Genomic DNA, 19,506 nt, shown 5'->3' on the forward strand with positions numbered 1-19,506 from the left:
ATTTTGTTTCTTCCTTTCCAATCTGTATTTCCTTTTCATGCCTTATCACACTGGCTAGAACTTTCAGCATTATTTTGAAGAGTGGTAAAATCAGACATCCTTGACTTGTTCTCAATCTTAGGCAGAAAGCTTTCAGTTTTTCACCATTAGCAATAAAATGTTAGGTGCAGGTGTTTGCTAGATGCTCTTTATCAAGTTGAGGAAGTCTCCCCCATTCCTATTTTTCTGAGTTTTTATCATGAATGGTTGTTGGATTTTGTCACGTGCTTTGCCTGCATCAACTGATATGACAACATTTTTCTCCTTTAGTCTGACAATGTGATGGGTTAGACTGATTTTCAAACATGAAGTCTGGGATTCCTAGAATAAACCCCACTTGCTCATGATGTATTTTTTTTTATAGGTTGCTGAATTCCATTTGCTAATGTTTTGTTACGGATTTTTGTGTGAATATTCACAAGGGATATTGATCTGTAATTTTCTTTTTTTGTATTGAGTTTGTATTAAGGTAATACAAGTATCATAAAACGATTTGGGAAGTGTTTCCTTCTCTTCTGTTTCCTGGAAGACTACAGAATCAGTGTTATTTGGTAAGAATTCTCCAGTAAAACCACCTAGGCCTGATATTTTTGGGATTTTAAGAATCTTACTTCCTTAATAGCTATAGACTTACTCAAATGATCTATATTTCATATTGTTTGAGCTGTGGTAGGTTTAAGAAATTGGTCTGTTTCAACTAGTTTGTCAATTTATGTGTGTAGAGTTGTTTGCAGCATCCTCTTATTATCCTTTTGATGTCTGCAGAGTCTAGTGATCTCCTGCTTCATTCCTCATATTGGAAATTTGTCTTCTTTGTGAGTCTTACTAAAGGTTTTTCCAATTTTAATTTTTCCAAATAAGCTATTTCATTGGTTTTCTCTAATGTTTTTGCTTCAATTTTATTTTTTTCTGCTCCTATCTTTATTTCCATCTTTTGGGCTGCTTTCAGTTAATTTTCTTTGTTTTGTTTTGTTTTCTGAGAGTTTCACTCTGTCACCCAGGCGAGTGCAATGGTGCAATCTCAGCTCACCGTGACCTCCGCCTCCCAGGTTCAAGTGATTCTCATGCCTCAGCCTCCCAAGTAGCTGGGATTACAGGCATGTGCAACCACACATGGCTAATTTTTGTATTTTTACTAGAGATCGGGTTTCACCATGTTGGCCAAGCTGGTCTCAAACTCCCGATTTCAGGTGATCCACCTCCCTCAGCCTCCCAAAGTGCTGGGATTACAGGCATGAGCCACCGCACCCAGCCTCACTCTCCTTTTTCTAAGTGCTTGAAGTGGGGGCTTAGGGTATTGAGATTTTCCTTTTCCTAAGGTTTGCATTTAGTGCTATAAAGTTCTCTTTCAGCACTGCTTTTGCCATATTCCACAAACATTGGTGTTTTATTTTCATTCTCATTCAGTTCATGGTTTTAATTTTCCTTGAGACTTCTTTGACCCATAGATTATTTACATTGTTTTAAGTGTTTGGAGATTTTCCTGTTATCTTTCTGCTGATGATTCCTAGTTTGATTATATTGTGGTCAGAGAAAACTTTGACTTCTTTTACACTTTTTGAGTTTTGTTTTATGGCCCATGATATGACCTATCTTGGTTTATGTTGTTAGCATTTGAAAGGTATACGAATGTTGCTGTTATTGGATGGCTTATCCTATAAATGTAAATTAGATCTTATTGGCCGATAGTAGTGAGTTCTTCTATATTCTTGATTTTATGTTTAATTCTGTTGATTGCTGAAAGAGAAATATTGTAGTCCTCAAATATAGTTATGGATTTATCAATTTTATTTTTCTTCACATATTTTACTGCTCTGTTGTTTGGTGCATACACATTTAGGATTCCTATGTCTTCCTCATGGACTGACCCTTTCATCATTATATGTTCCTTTGATATTTTCTTTGCTCTGAAATCTATGTTGATACTAGTATAGCCCATTACTGTTTTCTTTTAATGTTTAGCTGATATGTATCTTTCCATACTTCTTTCAGCTTGCCTTTATTGTTATGTGAAGTGAGTTTCTTGTAGACAGTATACAGTTGGGTCATGTTTTCTTGATCCATTCTGCAAGCATTTCTTTTAATTAGTATAGACCATTTATAATAATGTAATTACTGATATGTTAGCATCTAAGTCTCCCATTTTCCATTTACCTTTGTTTTGTTGTTTCTGTGTTCTTTTTCCTGCCTTATCCTGAGTTACTTTTTGAGAATTCTCAACATTTTTGAGAATTTCATTTTGATTTATCTGTAATGATTTTGTGTATACATCTTTGTATACTTTTTTCAGTACTTGTACTAGGAATTTCATTATATATTCATAACATCACAGTCTACTACTGTCACTTTACCAGTTTGAGTGAAATGTAGAAAACCTATATTCCTATAGGTTCCTTTACTCTTACCTGTTTATAATTGTTTTAAATATTTCCTCTATATACATTTTGAACCACCTCAGGCAGTGTTATAATTTTTGTTTCAACTATCAAATGTAATTTAGAAAACTCAAGATGAGAAGGAAATCCTACTTACCCGTATTTTTGCTTACCATGTTTTTTTGGGGTTTTTGTTTTCTCCTTCCTGATGTTCCAACTTTCCTTCTATCATTATTTCCTCTCTGCTTAGGGAACTTCCTTTACTACCATTCGATTAAGGTAGGTCTGCTGGCAGTGGATCGTCTGCTCTCCCTGAACCCCTCCTGTCCATCTGTCTGAGACCTAGTGGTGGCCCAACAAAACTATCAAAATATAGATGTGGATGCCACTCCAAAAGTACGCCAGAACTAACAGAATTATTCTTTTAGAATACAAAGGGCTGAGGAGAAAGGGCATTACAATTTATCAGTAAGACAACACGGGTGGGAAAGGTTTGAAGAAGTGATGGAGATGTCCTAAGCTTTGAGACTGCCATTTCTGAGAGACTTGTGATGTGGGAGGAGATGGAATTAAGCAGAAAGAATTAAGGGTCGAGAGCAGAAAGCAGAGAGACACACAACTGCCCTTTCACCTGAAGTACTCCACAATGTTTGTTTTTCCTTTTTCTCAACTGAATGCTAACCTACTATCCTCTTCAAGTTCTAGCCTAAAATACTATAAATTTCAGGTTAGCAAACAGGTGAGAACAAATCTCTTAGCCCTATAAACTCTCCAAAACTCATGTCAGCAAGCTTAGAAATAAAATGTTGATGTGCATGTTATATACAAGCCTTTGCCACAGAATCTACTTACCTGACCACCACTCCCCTCCCATTGACCCCTATTTCAGAGAGAAGGCAAATGGGAGAGAAACAGCTTTCCTTATCCCTTAGCTGGGCAATGAAAGGGTCTCCAATTTCCAATTTGTACCTCTCCTTTAAGCATCCTGGTTCTTATAATCCCCCTAGCACCCATCTCTCTGATCACCATCACTCCACCTTCTCCTTTTAAAAATGAGAAAAGAACGGGGACTGTTATTCCAGGGTCATATTTTAAATGTCACATTTCCCATTTCAGTGGCCACAAGGCAATAAAGGAAAATGTTGACCTAAAGTTTGAAAATTCTCTAAGTGATTAGAAACCCTTTCCAGATCCAAGACATGCACAAGCTTAAGAAAAAGAATGAGCACATGATTTAGTTGGCTTTCTCTTTTAATCAAAAACATACTTTGTTACAGAGTTCTCAAGAAAGGTTCAACTATTTTTTAGCCACAGACTTTAACCAGGCAAAAGTATACAGAAAGCCACAAAGGAACTCCTGGGACTTTCAACTGACCAGTTGTCCCAAAAGCAGAAGCTAAGAGTGGCTCTTCTCTGGCTTCTGGCATAGCTGCATTCCTCTGAATTTAGGGGAGGAAACAGTTGGGAAATACCACCACCAAATCTGTCCCCAACCCCCAACTCACTTCTTCTAAACTGGGCTCTGCAGCCCACCAGGTTTTCATCATCTATAAGCATTCACTTTTCCCTTAAATCACATGTCCAATGCATTGAACAGAACTCAATACTTGACGAAAGTCTGCCAACTCCATGTTTAGTCTTAATCAATCCAAGCCCATGAGTCCTTCTATCAATGACAAGCAGCCTTTGCAACAGCAGCTGGTTTCATCCCTTCCTCTCCAGCTACCACAAAGCTGGTCTCTACCAGGACTCCCCAACCCCCCACCCTCAACCCAGCCCCAAGGAAGGCTCCCAGGCCCTTGAAAATATGAAGTTCATTAATTGTACTCATCCAAGGGTAGGCTAAAAGAGAGCTCTGAATGATCCAGCCAAAAGTCACCTAATCAAAATGGACCTAAAAAGAGCCAAGAATAAAGTTAATAATCATCTACTGGTATTGTTTTCTTGAGTCATATAAACCAGTTTAATTGACGCGGTTCAGGTGAATTTCCTTGTTTAGAGCATAATATCACTAGGCATTAACAACAGGTTTTCAATCCATTTTCACTGAAAAAAAAAAAATTACAAGCACACACCACTTAGGAGGGTGGTATCACACACACCAACTCAAAAGCTAGAATGTCATGACTCGAAAGCCTTAATAAACTCTGACCAGAAAAAATGAAGGCTTTTCCCTCTCAGGAGTGTGTGTGTGTGTGTGTGTGTGTGTGTGTGTTTCCCTCTCAGGGGTGTGTGTGTGTGTGTGTGTGTATGTGTTTCAGTGTTTATTGCAGCCCCTAGTTTTCCCTCTCAGGGGTGTGTGTGTGTGTGTGTGTGTGTGTGTGTGTATGTGTGTGTTTCAGTGTTTACTGCAGCCCCTAAGGTAGTGCTAGGCCTTTGGTTAAAATTAAGTCTTAAGGGCATACTATGTAACCTTTTGTCCATAAAAGAACAGTAATAAAATATCAAGCCTAGTCTCCTTTGAATAACATGGAAATAAGTAAAAAGCCCCCTCAAACAGCAGAACAAAGATAAGGAAGAAATCCAAAACTGCTGCAAGGTAGCCAAGGTCACTTAGAATTTCAAAGCTGGAATAATTAATCTACTCCAACTCCCTCATTTTACAGATGAGGCAACTAAGGCCCAGAGAAGATAAATTACTTGCCCAAAGGTCACACATCAAATTCGTGGCAGAGGGCAAACTAGAGAGTGCAACTGTCTGGCCCAACCCAGAGCCATTACTTTCAGGTTGAACAAGAACACTGGCTCTGGACCTATTGAGAAAGCATTTAAATAAACGGTGTGAAAAGTATCACATCAACAGAGAGAAATGATTGTCTTCACCAAAGGTTTTCCTTAGTCCTTACTACATTAAAAAAAAAAAAAAAAAAAAAAAAAAAAAAAAAAAAAAGGACAAAAAGTTTCATTCATTCATTCAAGTCTGATGTTAAAATCCCTGAAAACACTAGCAATTACTTTAGCTACTCCTTGGGGCAGGATGTCAGACCCTCAATTCTCATAAAGGCACCTATAGGTCAAAAATATCTGTACAGGAGTAAGGCCAGAAGGCAGGGCTTCTAAGGGAACACCAAAACAAAACAAATGGCCTTAGTTTCCCAAGGTTTGTTTTGTTGTGTGTTGTTTGCTGGTGTCCTCCAGGCAATGGTATTGCCTCTGGCTACTGATGCTAATTTAGTAACCCCTGTAACCCCAGTTTTTGTAAGAGCAGCATTCAAGTGGAAGCAATGAAACCTTTCAAAATATTATTCTAAGGGAGAAAATAGGAATATGACTCACTTCTCTCTATCTCAACTACCTGAAACTCAGCAGGAATCAGGAAGCACTCTAAGCTACATCAAACTGATATCAAATGCCAATGCAATGAGGTCTTTTTCAGCACTTCACAGGAAAGTGTCTTGGGTCCTGTCCCAGAGTTTGTACTTGTGTTTTAAAGAACGTTCTAGTAAGTTTGGTTATCTGGTTTCCTTGCCTAAGCAGTCAGAAATGAAGAATCAGAAAGAGAAGAAGAAAATGCTAAAAGGAGAACACTAACACTCACATATGAATGGTAGCTGTCAGAGAGGGAAGAGACCAGGAAGCGAGAAGCGGGTTAAAAAAAAAAACTAAAAATTCAAAACCATAGCTGTCTGAGGCCATTTAGTAAAGGCAACACAGTCCTGCCTGTTTTAGAAGCCCCTGAAGTCCACAAAGATAGCCAAGCACAAAAAGAAATGTTACCATCTAGTATATCCTCTGATATACGTATTAAATAACTCCACCAAAAAAAGGCTAAAAATTAAAACGTTTTACTGCTTAAATAAGGCAATTCTGGATGATGTGGAAAATTTCATTCCATGGTGATTCCAGATAAACAAGATAAGCAACCTAGCAGCATTGGGACAACTGCTAGGGATAAGGCTGGTCCTAGGATGCCGCTTTGTGGATGAATAAAGCCATGGACTTTTTACGTACTTCCTGGTATGTTCAAAGAAATTACTTAGTTATCAGGGAAAAAAATGGAAAGGCTTGCACAAGATTGTCACAGCCTATTCTCTATAGTCTTTGCAAAAGAAAATATAAGATTATTTAGATAGCTATCTGCAACAAGATGGATTCTGCCTTTACGGAAAAAAAAAAATGCATTACTTTAAGCTGAGTGTACCCCACCTACAAAATAATTGTTAACTGGCTTTAGAGGTAATTGCTTTCATATACTCATTTACCTCCGTAACCTAAATTTACCATTTTCCCAATCTGCTATCATTAAATAAAATGCCAATAAAGTTGGCAATAATGAAGGGAGCAAACTAGAAATTATCAACAAAAAGAACTCTGTTCCACTGAGAATAAACCTGCTTCTCCCAAAAGGCTCTCAGAAAGGGTGTGAACTAATGTGACTCTGCAAAAAATAGTGAGTAACTATTAACCAGTTACCATCGAACCAGGCACAGAAACATTTCTTGACCATTTTATTCTTTAACCTCCATAGACACTTAAGGAGCATTATAGCAAAATGTAAAATTTTCCTTCCTCAGATGACCACAGTCAAAGATACCTGCAACTCACCTTCCTACAATTAGCAATAAACTTTAAAAATAATAAGATGTATATCATCTGGGAGACAGGACATTTTATTTTGCCTTCAAAACTTGTATTACAAACACCCCCCTTTACACACCACACCCTGCCCCACAAAAATGGATTTTAAGTCTGAAATGCAGCACAGCTAATATGAGTTGTTTACTCGGATGTCTTAAGTATGGCTCTCCTTAAGCCAGACCATGCAACCTGTAAATCTGCACTGTTCGCAGGAGGAATAGGACAGGCAACCTATTTAGTGGTTACAGCAATACAAAAGAGCCATATTTCTGGAAAAAGCAAGGTTATATGGCAGTGATTTATTGTCATTATCTTTGTATACCAGGGGCGGTAAACTATTAAAAATGAGATAGACTATATCCCACGATCTACTCCCCGGAAAATAAAGGCAACACCATGAAGGATTCCCTTTGATAATGCACTGAAAGGCACTGGACAAACATGGAATGAGGTCTTACGGTGGGTGTACACGGCTCATCTCTCATTTAGCTTGCACTGAAATTCAACATTTTGAGAGTCTTTGAGATACGAATTAGCTAGAGAAAACCCACCCAGAACCATAACCTCATAATTTTACCCTTAAAGTAGGCATAAAATTTTAAACCTGTGAGAATCTTTAGTCTTATTCATCAAAGATGACTACCACTAAGAAATAGAAATATAGATTAACAACCAAGTTCTCAGGAATAGCTGATCATAACATACTAGATGTTTTCTCAAAAGCATGTGACTAAATCTAGGTACAAATATAAGCACTTAACAACTAGAAGTATTTCTATACTTTATGGCTCTTAGTAGAAAGAAACCAAGACAGGTGGCTTGGCTCCAAAGAGATACTTCTTAACAAATATTTTCCACATACTTTCCCCAGATGATTAAACATGAAAACATTCCTTAAAGTAGAAAAGGGAACAATGAGGCCAGGTACAGTGGCTCACGCCTGTAATCCCAGCACTCTGGGAGGCCAAGGTAGGCGGATCACTTGAGGTCAGGAGTTCAAGACCAGCCTGGCCAACAGGCAAAACCCCGTCTCTACTAAAACTACAAAAATTAGCCAGGCATGGTGGTGGGCACCTGTAATCCCAGCTACCAGGGAGGCTGAGGCAGGAGAATCAGTTGAACCCGGGAGGCAGAGGTTGCAGTGAGCTGAGATCATACCACTGCACTCCTGCCCGGGCAACATAGCAAGACTCCATCTCAAAAAAAAAAAAAAAGAAGCAATGAATTATGTCAATGTATGATTAGGGTTTTAATCAAATCATCTGGATTTTTAAAAATCTGTTATTCTAAAACTCACTCCTATTCCTCATTCACAGTTAAATGGACCTAAAGTTAGCACTTTCTAGAGAAGATGTCTTTTTATAAAACTGCCAATAAAACTTAAATCACCAAACTTTTACAGAAGTTAGGTTTTTACTGAAAGAATCTGTAAGTAATCAAGAGTACAAATGAGTTGGTAGATAAGCTATTTAAAGACAAAAGTCATATAGCTTGGATCAAGATCTATGTTTAAATCACAGAAATAAGCAAACTCAGTGGTTTCTAGGACGGTCTATTTAAAAGACCTTCTGAGCAAGGCAGTAGAAGCTGTGTTCATTCCAGGCAATATAAGGAGGACTATCAACACACAAGTGTTTCTATAGCTAAAAGTCCTCCAGGCAAAAGTAAAAGCATCTGAAAGATAATCCTTGATTTTATTTCATACTGTTTATCCTGTAGACAATCTATTTATCATCTTGTGGACAATCAGGCCTATTTCTGCTATAGTAAAATAAAAATTCAAAAAAAACCAACTCTACACATGATACACAATGTCCATGGGGAAGTCCTGGTAGAGTGTGAGGAAAAAAAACAAAGCTGCCCAATAGAACTGGCTGTTGCCTGTCATTTAGTAGAAGGTACCTCACCACTGAGATTGGACTCAAAAGTGCAAAAGAAAAAAAAAATCTTAAAAATCAAACCTAGAATTCAACTTTGTATGTTGAGATTCAGTTTTATTTATGCTACCAGCTAGGTAAAAAGCATACATATTGTGTCTGTGGTACAGTCAATACATCTGCAACTTTTCTACTTAAATTCTCTATACAAAGTCACTGCCAATTGATATGATCATTGATGTCAAAGGACTTAGAATAACCAAAAGATATAAAAAAGTTTGCAGTCTTGCCCCAAGATACAAAAACTGAATTTTAAACAATATCATAACATACATGATTTAAACATTATACCAAAAAAAGTCACATCAAATCAAGTACAAAAATATCCAAACTACCTATTATGAACTGTAATGTTTCCATTATTCTGCACAGTATTTAACATAGAATTTAGCAGTTTCCAAAATATTCAGTTTATTCATTATTTAGTTTAAGCATTGCCACCTTTGCAGAACAGTGAGACATTACGTAGAGTGACACTGCTTTTAGTGTTTTAAAAAATACAAAACCTTTCCCTATGAATGAAGGAAAGGAAATTCCTCTTATAGGCTTCTTAGCAACCAACCTTGTGCCTAGAAATACAAAGAATACAACTACTGTTTAACAGGGGAAAAGTATACTTCTTCATAAAGAGTCATCCATTAGGAATAACAAATGTAATTTTAAATGACTTTTTTTGTCTGGTAATTTTAAGGGATTCTCAATATACACACAGATGAGAGAGTTTTTTGCCTTGGCAAAAATAAAACTGAAGTTGCAAGACAATCTGAATTGAAATCATCTTCACTAATATAACTTGCAAAAAATATTTTGGATGAAAGATTACAATACATTATTAACTTACTTTTTAAACACAGAGTAAAGTTACTCTTGGTAAAATTAACTCACCCACATGGCACATTATTTTTGAAGTATGTTCAACAATAACAACTTGTACACAAAATAATATAGGTGAATTAACTTTGAGAACTTCTCTGCCTTTAAAATCAGCAATACTGGATTTATTCTGTAGAATGATATACATATCGATGTTCTGCAGATAAAAGGCTCTAAGACGTTTTAAAGGGCTAAATTTTCTAGCACTGGAATGATTCCTTCATACATAACAGGTGAAGAATTAATAAAAATGTGTTTCTCCTAATCTTCAAGCTCTGAGCCATGCCTGAAAAGTTCTGAACAGGAAAAAAAAAATTGTTTTAATCCAGTTTCTGTCTGCTAGGAGCAAGGCAGCAAACACATTTTCAACCCTTTATGAAAAGATAAAGCAGAACAAAAGTGAAATATATCTTCAGATTATAAACAGGATTGTATTTTGTAGTCCACCATCCTGATAAGGTTAAGGGCCCCAAAGGTAAAAGACCTCAGTCTAAAGGCTGTGGGTCTGCAATCGGCATGGTGTGAAGTACTTCGTCTAGGAGCTGGAGGGCCCGGTGTAAGTGAATTTCAATCCAGCAAGGTGTTTCTTTGATGCTCTGTCTTGGGTAATCCGGTCCCCAGCCTTTCACAAAACTCATCCTGAGTATGCATAAGCGACGAAGGTCATCAACACCAATTCCTGCAGCAGCTGACAGACCTAACAGAAAAGATTTGGAAGACATCAGAGGGACAGGGTGATCTCTTCCCATCCTCCCTACATTCTAAATTAATCAAGTGACCAGCTTTCTGTATTTCATTCTCCTCAGCATATAACTTCTCTGCTAAAGTGCCAAGAAGTAATAGTAGATCTAAACTTTATCAACAAGCTGAACACTTTTGGTTAAGGAACTTTACATTCCACGTGTCTTCTAGCTACAACCAATTATGAAGTAAATCACCACAATCCACCAACACCTCACCTATTTTTCTCTTTAGAAGTGGAGGTGAAGGGATAAGAAACAACTTGTTTTTAAGAGGTAGTGAATGTCCACAGGTTGCTTCTAAAAACATTACTGTCTAAACAGCCTAGTTCAGAATAAGACATAACTAATAATGAAGCAGTTAATACTCTTAGTTCCACTAAGACCTCTTAGATGACCAAGATGAAGTCTCTCTCTCAATTTCAAAGTGTAACAGAGTAATACACTATTACTCAGTGGTGGCAACTGATGAGAATAGGAAATTTAATAATAGTTCTGGATTCTTCAGTAAAAGCATGTTTATAACACTGAAACCAGCAAATCAATGGTTTAGATCCCCAAATTTTAAAAAATCAAATTCTCTCAATGAATATGCCTAATCTACCTCTAAATTGTAAACTCCTGAACATAAGTCACAATGGAGACTGCATCTAATTTTCCAGTCAGAACATACAGTCATATAGTCCATCTGCATTCATCAATATTACAATGAAACTAATGGGAGGAATTTGCATGTACTGTAGAGAAACCTGCAGGGCCACTGCAGTTTTCTTAGCCAGTGTGATTTGCTTACCACACTGAAGAGGTTAAGAACAGGGGTTGAATGAATCACTAGTTATGCCTTCAGACGTGGAAGATGGGTGCCACGTGTTTCCATCATAAAAGTCTATAGTCAGGAGTTTAACTCTGCAGTAAAAAATTCCCCATCAGTGTGAAACCTGGCACACAGTTCAATTTTACCCTAAAATTAAAAAAAAGTCTACAAGTTATCAAAATACCACCCTCACTTGCGTTTTCGCTCCATGTTTAGCATACTTTAAAAAAAAAATTGGAAAAGTGTCCAATTCTGAAATTGAAATATGCTTTCCTTACTAGAATAAAGCCAAGCACTTCAGTGATTACAACCCACCCAGGCTGGTGAGGCAGGGATTATAATAAGCATCAACAAAAAAGGAGGAGATGGAACAGTATAATGTAATAATCATCCCCTTTCTCCTTTATCCCATACTCCATTTTTGATACAAAAAGAATGCAAACAGGGTCACAGGCAAAAAGCAACTATTACAGAAGAACAGATTTTACCAATTCAAAAATGTTATCATCCCAGGAAAAAAGAACTTTAATTTCTATTATTGCTCAAAGAAACTAATCAACTGAGTAAATCAAGATAAAAATATCAACTATTATACCTTTAAAAAAAAATCAAAAGCATACTTACTGATAGCTGGAGCTATTCCACCTACTGATCCCGGGCCAGGGATATTTCCTGCCACGGCTGCTGCCTGGGCAGCTGCTGCAGCTTGTGCAGTGGCCGCCTGTTGCTGCATCTGTCGATGACACTGACGCAAATCAAAGACCTTTTAAGAAAAAACATTTCATATTATGAGTCCATAAAGAAAAATTCCATACATCAAAAACCAATGCCTGACTTATTTAAAACTCAGTTTCATTATACTTCTCACATGAAAATAATTAATTAAAACATGTAAACTTTTATGTACATTGTGATTGGTCTAAAACTAGTTAGGAAAGGTGGCTTGGAGCTCACCAAGAAGATCATGTCAACATCATGATGGCTTTGGCTGCCACACGCCTCTGTATCTTTTATCTAGTTTGATGTGGGTCAGCTGTTACTGTCCTTATGAAAATCTGTGTAAAATGTACAATTAAGAAGTCCCCCTCCTCCTTTCATAACCAAATTGCTGAATTTTCCTTAGGCTGGAGTTGATAGCTTTGGTCGCCTGGCCAACTTTTTGTCTTACCATTCTTGCTTATTTGGAGGAGTTTAACAAAATGGCACTGTCGCTATATAAGAGATCAACATTTTTCAGAGACGCATACTTTAGCAAATAGAAGCAAAATAATATCCAGGACTTGTTTTAAAATACTTGAGAAGAAACAACAACAACAAAAGACTAGATCAAACAAATATAAAATTGTAACTACTTAATCCGTGTGATGGGTGTATGGGATTTCATTAGTTTCTCTCTACATTTCTTTGTAAATGTTCATAATTTTTAAGGAAAAAAAAGGCCAGTTTTAAATCCCATCACTGATATCTGCTCATTACACGGGTTGAGTTTCTTTTATCTATAAAATGGGAATGCTAAGTGTATATACTTTCATGAGGTTGTTGCAAACTTGGCATAGTATACAGTTACTTATTTTGTTTTTAGCCTCCCCTGTAGTCATTTATCTTTCAGGATGAGTTAGGGAGTTAATAATTTTACTTTTATCAACCAAGTGAAGAACTGGCATAGTAAGGAAGGGGCTGCCATATCTACCCTTATATTTATGAAAGTACTGGAATGTTCTTTTAATATGCAACAAATTACAGATAATAAATCACACATTACCTTTTTTTCTGGGGAAAAAAATCTTCCTAAAATATTTGCTTATTTGCATTTTTAAAAAGCATTGGAAGATTACACAAAAAGAATTTGCAGGAAAGGAGAACAAGGACAGGTTCTGAAGCAAGGCTGCTCAATGTCCACTGTTTTTAAATCACTTTAATTTCTGAACCATGTGGCTATACTCCCTATTCTAAAAGGACATGAATATTTTTTAAAGTCCCATTATGTACATAAGGGGCCCAACACACGCAAGCATAATTAATCTTGAAAATAAGAGAATTCTGAGAATGCGTAATTTATTAGTTGATGAACAACAGTTTTAGAACTTAAACCATAATTTTCAGATGCTTGAAAAAATTCTGATCATCTTCAACCATGGTATTTACATGAACCACAAAAACATACAATAATATACTCTCTCCAAATAACAAATTGCACTCCTACTTACTCCTATTTCTCTACTCAGTATCCATTTCCTCAAAAAACCTTTCCCAATTAGCACCAATGAAGGACAACACTTAGACTACCCTATTCTTTGAAGAGATATGAATTTGTCCAACATACATGTATGTATGTCCTGGACTATTAGGTCCTAAAATACTTTAGCAAAGAAAGCAATGACAGAGGCATGGTGGCAGATGCCTGTAATCCCAGCACTTTGGGAGGCTCAGGTGGGAGGATCACTTGAGCCCAGGAGTTCAAGACCAGCTAAAACCCCATCTCCACAAAAAAATTTAAATTTAAAAGAAAGCATGACAAAGTCAGGTTCTAGAAATCAGAAATCCCACAACACCCAGAAGTGAAACCACTACTTCCTCAAATTTCTCACAGTCCATTCGTTTCAGAACTTCCAGGCTATGACATTTGGAAGGCATTACCCAGTACAGAACAAAGCAGGGACTCAAACATTTGAAAAGGTAAATAGCTCTACAACCACTTTTTTAAAGAAGTAAATTAATGTTACTTTTTAGAGCAGTTTTAGGTTCACAGCGCAATTAAGCAGAAAGTACAGAGTCCCTGTCCCCACACACAACCTTCCCCCACTATCAACATCCCCACTACAGTGACACAATTGTTACAATCAATAAATTTACAGACACATCATTATCACCCAAAACCCAGTTTACGTTAAGGGTTCACTCTTGGTGTTGTACATTCTATGGGTTTGTACATATTTACGATGCTGAACCCCTTTTCATATGCTTGTTTGCCATATGTGTATCTTCTTTGGTGAGGTGTTTGTTCACGTCTTTTGCCTTTTTTTGTTGTTGTTGTTAAGATGGGGTCTTGCTATGTTGCCCAAGCTGGTCTTGAACACCTGGGCTCAATGGCCCTCCTACATCAGCCCCCCAACTAGCCGGGACTACAGGCACATGCCACCATGCCTGGCTAATTTTTTTTTTTTTTTGGTAGAGATGAGGTCTTGCTGTTGCCCAGGCTGATCCTGAACTCCTGGGCTCAAGCAATCCTCCCACCTTGACCTCCCAAAGTGCTGCGATTATAGGAGTCAATCACTATGCCCAGTCTATTCTGCCCATTTTTTAACTGCATTGTTTATTTTATTGTTGAGTTTTAAGAGTTCTTTGTAATTTTGGATAACAGTCCCTTACTAGATGTCTTTTGCAAATATTTTCACCCAGTCTGTGGCTTGTCTTCTCATTCTCTGACCCTGTCTTTCACAGAGCAGAAGCGTTTCATTTCAATGAAGTCAGGCCTATCAATTCTTTCCTTCATGGATCATGCCTTTGATGTTGTATCTTAAAAGTTCTCCCTTTTTCTCTTGGCCAGGCACAGTGGCTCTCACCTGTAATCCCAGCATTTTGGGAGGCCAAGGCAGGCAGATCACTTGAGGTCAGGAGTTCCTGACCAGCCTGGACAACATGGTGAAACCCTGTCTCTACTAAAAATGCAAAAATTAGCCAGGCACGGTGGCGCAAGCTTGTAATACCAGATACTTGGGAGGCTGAAACAGGAGAATCCCTTAAACCCAGGAGGCGGGGGTTGCAGTGAGCCAAGATGGCGCCACTGCACTCCAGCCTGGGCAACAGAGCAAGACTCCGTCTCAAAAAAAAAGTTCTCACTTTTTCTCTTATATTATCTTCTAGAAGTTTTATAGTTTTGCGTTTTACATTTAGGTCTCTACAACCACTTTTTTTTTTAACCATCACTAACCAAGTATGGTGTGTATATATAATGTTATCTGGGAGTAGGGAATAAAACTTAATTATAATCTCCAAGATTCAAGTATGCCTTTAACATTAACACTCCCCCACCCCACCATGAGTCATTTAAAAAAATAACCAAGTAATATGTCACACATAGGCTCTCTCCAATGTGTTGTAAATAACTACAATTAGGATTGTTTCAGCCTGAATCTATGCTAACATCAGCAGCACATATTACAGGTTACCCACATGGATTAAACTTTATGACTTACATCTGCAGATGTAGTAAAAATGATTTGTTGGGCACCTCAGCAAACCTCCCTTCCACAGATTATTTACGTTAATTATAGCACTCAAATCAGAAGACCTAAAATTATTCAGTTTGGTTCACTAATAACTAAAACCTGCGTTGCCTCCTGACTTCACACTGTAACTAATCCATTGATAACTGATACTATAACAGATTCCATTTGTTACACTGGATGATAAAAATTAAAGCTATTATTGAAATGCTACTGTCTTCCTTTCATAATTTGACTAAATTGTTGACAAAGGCAATTCAAAGTAATCAAAGGCTTGAAATATTCTTTTTGGCTCAGATCCAAAAAACATTTCTGACCACCACTCCTGAGCTAATTTCTGCTTTATTTAACCATGTTTTCTAAATTTATTACAAACCCGTATGCGTGTCTCATAAAGATCACTGTCAACATCTTTAGGATATTGTCTTTTACAACCAGGAGTCAAATTTTGCCATTTTCCTTTGACAAGGCTTAAATGCAATACTATATAATCTTAAATTAACATTAGGAAACAGTAATCCAGAATGAAAAACGCACCTGAACATAAATAAGATTGTGCTAAGGACATTCTAAGTTCTACCTGACTTAGGGAATCACAATGAGTGGTAACTGGGAATAAATTTAAATGAGGTTCATAATACCCTCTGACCTAGCCACCAGTGGTTTAGAAACATCTGCTGCCCTTTCCTCTAAAATAAATGTGTTCAAAAACAAACCCAACTCAGTATTAACAGAGAAAGTTTGCAAATCAAAACTACCATAATAAGATTATACTTCACACCTACTACAATGGCTAAAAGAGATAACAAGTACTGATGAGAATGTAGAGAAACTGGAACTCTCGCACCCTGCTAGTGAGAATGTAAAGTGGTGAAGCCATTTTGTAAAACAGTCTATCAGTTTCTCAAAAAGTTTACATAGAGTTATCTTACAACCCAGCAATCCCACTCTTAGGTATGTACCCAGGAGAAATGAAAACACAGAAATACTTATACACAAATGTTCATGGCAGTATCCTTCATAATATAGCCAAAAAGTGGAAATCAAGTCCATCAACGAATAAACTGATGAACAAAATGTGTGTGGAGCACTATTCAGCCATAAAAAGGAGTGAAGTATTGATATGTGCTGCATGGATGAAGCTTGAAACATTATGCTTAGTGAAAAGAAGCAAGTCATAGAAGACTACATTACATAATTCTCTTCTATATAAAATGCCCCGAATAGGCAATCTACAGAGACAGAGACAGTAGAATGGTGGTTGTCTAGAGCTAATGGGAATGGAGATTTGGGGGTGATAGTTAAAAGGGTATATGGAGTTTTTTTTCCACAGTCATGAAAATGCTCCAAAATTGAGAGTAGTAATCACTGCACAATGTTGTGAATATACCAACAATCATTGAATTGTACAATTTAAATGGGTGACTTGTATGTCATGTGAATTCTCTCTCAAAATCTCATAAAGCTATTAAAAACTCGAAACGCCCAGTGCTAAATAACACAAAACAAAACAGATTTTACTTTTGAAAGCAAAAGAACAAGGCCACTTAAAGAGAATTCAAACATTTGCTTCATTTAAAGCTTGTAAAATGTCATTTCATTACATCAGATTTTCATAAGTATAAAATGACTACTATGTCATGAGAGAAGCAGGAAAAAAAGTCAATTTAGAAGGGGAAAAAAACCACAATTTAGTCCTAGCTTCTTGGCTTATAAAATGAAATTATTGCTCTCCAAGTCTGTTTTCCTCATTTTAATTAAAAACGGGAATATGTGTGTGTGTGTGTGTGTGTGTGTGTGTATGTGCATGAGTGCATGTTTGTGTACTCAAAGTGTGGGCACTCCTTCCAGGCGTGCATGTTATCTACATACAATTTACCCCAATAATATCATCTCCCGCGAAAATCTGATAACTTACAAATCCCTTCGTTACTGCTACCCAAAAAACGAATGAAGAAAATGCCAATGGTTAAATTTTAAGGTATACAGTATTCCTCCCTTATCCATGGGGGATATGTTCCAAGACTTCCAGTGGATGCATGAAACTTTAGATAGTACTGTGCAATATACTATGTTTTTTTCCTATACATACATACCTCATAATGAAGTTTAACTTACAAATTAGGCATAGTAAGAGATTAACAACAACAGGTAATAATAAAACAGAACAATGTTAACAATATCCCAGCATCATTACCCTTGCACTATGAGACCATTATGAACTAAATAAAGGTTACTGGATGACAAGCACTGTGAGACCATGACAGTCAATCTGAAAACTGAGGTCGCTACTCAGTGACTAACAGGTGGGTAGTGTAGGCAGCATGGATATGCTGGGCAAAAGGTTTTACATCCCAAGCAGAATGGAGTGAGATTTCATCATCTACTCAGAACAGTGCACATTTTAAAACTTATGAATTGTTTCTGGAATTTTTCATTTAATATTTTTGGACTGTGGTTGACTATGGATACCTGAAGCCATGGAAAGTGAAATTGTGGATGGGGGCTGTACTTGTAACTGTCTCTTTCTGACTAGTAAGACTCTTCTGAAGAACAGTAATATAGTTGGTAAACAGAAATAATTATTTTAAAATCTTAGTTAATATAACCAAATGAGTTTTTTTTTTAACTCCAAATATCTTGTCCAACAAGATATTTATCTGCTGTTCATGGTAAAAGTATGAGATCACTATTAAGATCTGTCCAAGACAGTGGTTTATCAAGTGATGACTTGTCTCACACCTTGGGGGCTTTTCAAAGGCCATCTGTACCAAAATATAAATAAGTCACAATATATTTATTTGACATCCAAGAAATTACACTTGCACGACTCCACATTATTTAAGCTCAATTGTTTTAAATACTACTCCATATCTGATTAAGTTTATAAATACTATCTGGCACACAGTATATATTCAACACCATAGTTCTCTATCCAGTCACTTTAAATTACATAAATAACACAAGAGACTTCTCAGTCAAGATGGGTAAGTGGGTATACATAATCACCTTCTCTCTCTGCTCCAACCACATACAAATAACAGAAAAACTATTTAAAATAGTCATCCTCTCCAAACTGATCATGAAATTCATATGGAAACAATCCACACATCCAAACTGATGATAAATAAAACCCACAGTGGAAAGCAGAGACTAAAGATAGGAGGTACTAGGGGTATACAAAGACCATAAACAAAGGGTAGGGGACAGGAATTTGACTTCTTGGAATAATATGGAGAGAGACAACAGCCAAACTCTCTGGGGGCTACAACTGGGCACCTGCCCATAAATCAAGTGCTGGTAAAATACAGCCAACTCAGAAGTACACCTAGGAATAAAATATTTGCCCATGGCAGGGAAAAGTTTCAGAGAAATCTAGGCAATCAGGAATTAGGCCCCAAGCATACCTACAGAATGGAACTCAATTTCCTCAGGAGATAAAGTCCCCCTACTTCCTACATTTATAAGATTTGGTTCTGAGATGTGAATCCCAGATGCCAGGGTAAGGCAAAATTGCCACATAGGGTGAAGCAATGAAAAGAAGAAAAAATAGAAAATAAAACGAGTGAATTCTCAAAACAAACTTGGCCAATACAAAATGGACTACAAAACACATAACGAAATCCAAAGCCATTAAAAAATAATAACAAAAGGCCAGGTGTAGTGGCTCATACCTGCAATCCTCGCACTTTGGGAGCCAAGTTGGGCTGATCACTTGAGGTCAGGAGTTCGAGACCAGCCTGGCCAACATGGTGAAACCCCATCTCTACTAAATACAAAAATTAGCTAGCCGTGGTGGTGCACACCTGTAATCCCAGCTACCAGAGAGGCTAAGGCATGAGAATCACTTAAACCCTGGAAGCAGAGGTTGCAGTGAGCCAAGATGGCACCAATGTACTCTAGCCAGGGTGACAGAGCAAGACT

The 19,506-nt window shown here is 37.2% G+C and overlaps 1 protein-coding gene across 7 annotated transcripts in view; it reads right to left on the reverse strand.

Moving 5' to 3' along the window:
- Positions 1-8,965: 8,965 nt before the first annotated feature.
- SMAD4 (SMAD family member 4) overlaps positions 8,966-19,506 on the reverse strand; it is a 55,891-nt gene continuing 45,350 nt past the window's right edge. For 5 of the 7 annotated variants that reach the window (XM_063639972.1, XM_055298884.2, XM_055298876.2 and 2 more), the window contains 2 exons: positions 11,981-12,119; positions 8,966-10,499 (listed from right to left, as the gene is read on the reverse strand). In XM_063639972.1, the coding sequence (XP_063496042.1) occupies positions 10,288-10,499; positions 11,981-12,119 (351 nt within the window). In that variant the 3' untranslated portion in view covers positions 8,966-10,287. Of the gene's footprint in view, positions 10,500-11,335; positions 11,504-11,980; positions 12,120-19,506 lie in introns of those variants that run through there. The other 2 variants (XR_008661044.2, XM_055298897.2) reach the window with 2 other exon arrangements.

Source organism: Symphalangus syndactylus, chromosome 1 (genome assembly GCF_028878055.3).
Source record: "Symphalangus syndactylus isolate Jambi chromosome 1, NHGRI_mSymSyn1-v2.1_pri, whole genome shotgun sequence".
In the NCBI taxonomy this organism is placed as follows: domain Eukaryota; kingdom Metazoa; phylum Chordata; class Mammalia; order Primates; family Hylobatidae; genus Symphalangus; species Symphalangus syndactylus.